Source organism: Asparagus officinalis, chromosome 10, assembly GCF_001876935.1.
Source record: "Asparagus officinalis chromosome 10, Aspof.V1, whole genome shotgun sequence".
In the NCBI taxonomy this organism is placed as follows: Eukaryota; Viridiplantae; Streptophyta; class Magnoliopsida; order Asparagales; family Asparagaceae; genus Asparagus; species Asparagus officinalis.
Genome location: NC_033803.1, coordinates 61903611 through 61909109, shown reverse-complemented (window position 1 = coordinate 61909109; position 5499 = coordinate 61903611). Strand labels below are relative to the sequence as shown.

The following is a 5499-nucleotide window of genomic DNA, read 5'->3' as shown; positions in this document are numbered from 1 at the left end:
GGGCCCCCCCCCCCTACCATACCACCAACCACACCTTCTCTCCTAGCGTTACAGTAAACCGAGCCTCACATGGGATTTTAAAATTTTTAAAATCCCATGTGGGACCCGGTTTACTATAACAATAGGAGAGGAGGGTGGTTGGTGGTGTGTTAGGGGATGTGCCCCTAACATTATTTTATTTATTTTTACAGCTCCATTTCCGCACAACCGCATAGAGTGAACACCATCCATAACCAGTAGACAATTCTAATTTCAAATAACGAGGTGGGGTCCACCCGTATATAATGGACCACATCGATTAAGACCAGCACTTCAAATTGTACAGTTGATTGGCAGAACCTGGCAAGATCTTGTACCCATACTGCCCTCATCTGAACCGTCCAATAAACTTCTCTATCATCCAACGGTCCAGTTTCAAGTCAAACTCCTTTCAAACCCAGTGGCAATACCGAGATTTCTGCGAGGATCTAGGGGCAACCAAGTCCAAGTCGCGTGCTGTAAATACGACCCGGAAAGGTCTTTCTCAAAATTCCAATTCTGAGTCCTCTGAGGGAGATCGAGATCGAGATCGAGATCGAGATCGAGATCTTGAAAATTTTCTTTAATGGGGTTCGTTTCCTTCGCTGGGAGAGTTCTCTTCGCTTCGGTGTTCCTTCTCTCTGCTTATCAAGAGTGAGCTCTTCTCGAAACATTGGTCTTTTGCTCTGTTTTAGTTCAGATCTGGGCTAGGGTTTAGGGTTTTGGTTCTATGTGGAAATTTCTCGTTTTTAGCTCTGGATTGTGTTGAGCTTCTTAGTTTTTAGTTGTTGGATTCTGTATGGTGTAGCTTAGCAGAGATTGAGATGCTGCTTTTGTCAGATCTAGGTGTTTTTTTGTGTGTTTCCGTGATTGGAGTTGTTTACTTGGTTAATTGTTGTGAGTTTGTGGTTTAAGGTTGGTTATTTTGGTGATTTTTTGAGTGTTTAGGAAGAGTGTGGAGGATTGGCCTCCTTTTCAGTTGAAAGTCTTTGATTTGGTGTTTATTTAATGTTCAAGGTTAGAGTGCAAGTTAGTTCTACATTAGGATAAGTCTGTAAGAAGAAGTTACTTGACAAAATTGCCCTCATTATACTTTGCATAGAAAAAGGAACCGGCTTGATAAAACCATTCGTGAGCTTATCTAAAGAATTTCAACTTACGTGGACGTTTCAAGTCGCATAAAGTAGTGAGCGTGATGTGTATCTATCTACATACTGCTTCCATAATAGTTGGATATGATTATAAACTGTTATTTTTGAAAGTCCGTGTGATTATGTTACTTATGGTAGTTGTGTAACGCTTTAGCATGAGCAGAAATTTGTTGAGGAATTAATCTCATGGAAGGTAGCTGTTAAACCCAGAAGTCATATTTATGGGTTGCCCAAAAGTTTTCATCTGCAAGCTTCATGCTTGATTAGACCATCGGCCAATTGGTAGGCATAAATGGAAACATTTGTCACTTGAAAGAGGGAGTTAATGTATACTATTTAGATGTTATTTGGTTTGTATAGTTGGGTTTATTGAGAACAAGCTTTGAAGTTTGAACCTCCTCCTTATGCCACATTTGAAGACTACGGTCTGTACGGGTTCTATGCCAATAATATGTATTGAGCAATCTCAATGTTTTTTGGGAAGAAATTTTATGAACTAGGTTCATAGCATAATTTATGTTCATAACTGTCAAGACAACAACCTTCACTAGACCTATGTTTAGGGCCTGTTTGGATTAAGGGGAATGTGGGAAGAAGGGAACTTAGGGGAAACCATTCACCCCGTTTGGGTACTCTTTAGAGTGTGAAGTGTTCCCTAGTTACCTTAAGTTCACACGTAACAAAACAAAATTTGTTTCCCCCAAAATTGGGGTGGAACTTAGGGGAAGGGAATTCTCTTTACTTATTTTCTCTTCTTTCCCTTGTTTTACCTCTTATTTCCCCTGCTTTACCTTAACTTCCCCTACCCCCAATGAAATCCAAACAGGCCCTCAACTCTTTCCATTCAGAATAAGTTTGCTATTAGACCCAACTCAGTAGTGTTTGATGTGCCATTGCGGGAACTTTTTGAGGATGATGATAGCCGCTAACTGAATTGAAAATGGATGGCCTTCAATTGCAACCCACCAAAATTTTCACCCAGAAGCCTTCCTTTCATATTGCTGCTGGTGCTCCTACACATCCTTGCATCAGTGACATGATTTCAAACACGATAAGGTAATTCTAATTTCTAAGGAATTTAATGTTTTGCCTTCTTGGATGCATCTTTTATGTCATCATGCCAAGCATGTTGTATGGGAATTTTTTCTTTTACCACAAATCTGTTTAGGTAGATAGGGCAAGTTTAAGTTCTATAAACCGTGTTGGCTTTAGTTCGACAATGATATTTTTACCTGTTATTGAAGGAGAGTTAAGCTGACTCATAGGTTTATTTGCAGTCCATCAAGAGGTTTGCTTAAAGGAATCCAGTTCTTTATAAATTGACATTTTATTAATTTGTTTCTTTTATTCTACATTGTACAGAAAATTGCAGTAAATAAGTTGACGGGACATAGTATTTTTTCATGGTTTGCCACCTATCATGGGATTTTCTCAAAAAGTTTAGTCTCAGTCATTTTTAGTTCTTTATGCGAAATAATGTTGTGTATGAATCACCATCTTTTTAGGTGATGTCTTGGTTCAATAGTTACCTTGTTCCTGGGATATGGATAGTCTTATGTTTTCCAAAAAATTTCTAATTTATGAGTGCTAGTCTTCACCTATGTATAGGATCCACGAGTATCGTATACTTGACATAATTTTGTTTTCATGATCTTGCTGTTCTTATGATAGAATATTCATGGCCAAACTTCTCTAAGTTTCCTTAATTTCTTTGTAGGATATTTTTAGTTGACAAATCTTTCTGTATTTCTTAATGGTTTCTTGTTGTTTTGGATGAGAAAATGTGATCTTTTATTTAATTTCATGATATGTTGACAGGACGATGTTATGGCAGACCCAAATTTTTTCTAGTTAGCAGATACGAAAACGAGAGTCTGCAGACTTAAACATCAATATTAATTTTGATGTAGATTAAGTTTTTTTTTTGCTAAATCCTCAAGCATCTCAATTAGAGTAAGTTTCCTCTTTTTATATTGTTTTGGAATTGCATGTTCTCTCAGATCTGTTCACTTATGTTTATAGCAGTTTGTTGAAGCCATTTAATACAACCTAATTTGCATTGGGTTTTAGGCTAGACAAGCTTGATGCACATTTTGCCTGGGTGGTGCCTGCATTTCCTCTTCTAGGGTGGACTACATTATTACCTACTAATTTCAGCATCCTCCAGCTAGAAGTTACATGTGGGATCTGTTTCAAATAGGCGTCTGAGATGCACATTTTGTGCGTTTTTTCTATATGACGCCTACCTTTTTTACATCGAATTGCTTTTTAAATATGTATAAATTCTTGGCTGTCATATTTAGGTGATAAGGTTTATCTGTTTGTTTTTTCTGTTGACATGGGATAGTCTCAGATGCAAGATCTTCCTGGAGTTTATTTGGGAATGCCTTCTGGAATTTCGTTTATTTTCTCTGATCACAATATTGTAACAATGTGCTGATTATATGCCTGATTTTCATAGGTTTACTGAATTTGGTACTGATGGTGGACCTGCAGCAAAAGCGTTGAAGCCCAAATTCAACCTCTTCATAGAGCATTTAGCTTCCCACGGTTTCGTAGTCCCACCTCATATTGAGGTAAAAAATATATGTGATTTTTTTATTTATTTCTTGTGTGTTGTATAGCTTAAAATATTTCCATGATATATGATATTTAGATATCTTGTCTTCATTTATTATTCAGATGAGACATGCTATTGCCACCACGATAGGACTGAAAGGACTTGGGGGCCTACTGTTCATTTTCAGCAGCTCGTTTGGAGCTTACCTCCTGGTATGGCTTTCTTGCTTGTTCCCAACTTGTACGTTTTTCAATTTGTAGCCTCATGACTCTAAACTGTGTTATCATTTATTTGACAAACAAAATGTTTTTCGTGTTATATACCCCTTAAATCATGCGTAATTTGAGAAATTACCTCTCAAATCTCAGTATTTGCAAAACACCCCACCCCCACCCCACCCCACCCCCCAAAAAAAACAACAAATCTTCAGCTTTGTTGGATATGGGAGTATAATTATGACTAATTTGTTGAATATTCTTTTATTGCAGTTAAAATTTTAGCCTATCAAAGTTGGTGATTTGTTGATTGGGGGTAGTTTTTTCCTCCCAAAGTTGATAATTTGGGGTTGGTTTTGCAAATTCTAAGATTTGGGGTTTAGTTCTGCAAATATGCATGATTTAAGGGGTATACATAAAAAAATGAAGTTTACTTTTGTTTTTCTTAATCTTTTTGTGTTACCCTTTTGCTAAATCACGAACAACATCTCGATCTGCACATGAAATTATTAGGCTATACATTTTGGGTTGTAGGCTTTGCTATCACAAGTGGACTTCTTGAATCTCTTCCTGTATAACTTCTTGCAATGATCTGTGTTTGTCTTTTTTATCAGCTGTTTTATTTGGCATTTATTACGCCTATCGTGTACGATTTTTACAACTATGACATGGAGAAGCCAGAATTTGTTCAACTTTTCATCAAATTCACACAGGTTTGATTCTTTCCTTTCCATACTCCAGCTATTACATTAGCCCAAATAGAATATCAAATAGTTTTCTTGTGCTCTTTTGCATAGAACTTGGCTCTCTTTGGTTCACTGCTCTTCTATCTGGGGATGAAGAACTCAATGCCAAGGCGACAACCCAAGAAGAAGGTTCACAAGTCAAAGACGAATTAAGTTGGAAGTTTTGTGTCTACTCCCTGAGTCCAGTTTAAGTTGGAAGTTTTGTGTCTTACTTCTTGAGTCCAGTGTTCGTATGCTGCGCTCTGATGCTATTGGACTCTTGATAATTTACCCTTGTTATTACATGTATCATTCATTTTTATTAGGGGCAGCCCATTATGATATCTTGGAAGACTAGAATTATTGTTCTCTTGAGGTTTTACATGTGGAAGTTTGATCATAGAAACTGTATACATGTATTTGTAGGTCAGTTCTAGTTTTCTGTTCTTGAAACAAGTTATCCGGTTATCGTGTTTTTATATTACCCCCGAGTTTGTTCCCCCAATATTAGGGTTTTGCTTCTATATCTCTGTGCTAGTTCATTGCTTCATTATGTGTAGCTTCAAACAATTTTCATTTGTTCTTTGTGTTCAGGAAAGATAATGTCTTTCCTTAGGCAAATTTTAGCTTCATCTATATGTTGTGGTTATTGAGAGCTCAGATCGTGTGATTTGAATATCATGATGTTGGATAGGATTATCCGCATGGTAAAACTACGAAGAGTATCATAATATGAATACAACGAGTACATTCCTAATTGTTTTATATACGTGCTTTGTGCGGTTATGAGCACAAGTTCATGGGTCTTACATAATTCATAACAATTTTTT

The 5499-nt window shown here is 37.0% G+C and overlaps 1 protein-coding gene across 2 annotated transcripts; it reads left to right on the top strand.

Annotated features, from left to right (window-relative positions):
* On the top strand, positions 526–5195 carry LOC109825215. Of its 2 annotated transcripts, none has more exons than XM_020392001.1 (5): positions 526–672; positions 3631–3745; positions 3852–3941; positions 4559–4657; positions 4742–5195. In XM_020392001.1, exons 1-5 carry the CDS (start codon positions 605–607, stop codon positions 4841–4843), a joined length of 474 nt encoding a protein of 157 aa, XP_020247590.1. In that variant the 5' UTR covers positions 526–604; the 3' UTR covers positions 4844–5195. The 2 variants fall into 2 exon arrangements, with proteins under 2 accessions (XP_020247590.1, XP_020247589.1); XM_020392000.1 differs by lacking the exon at positions 526–672 and adding an exon at positions 732–2225.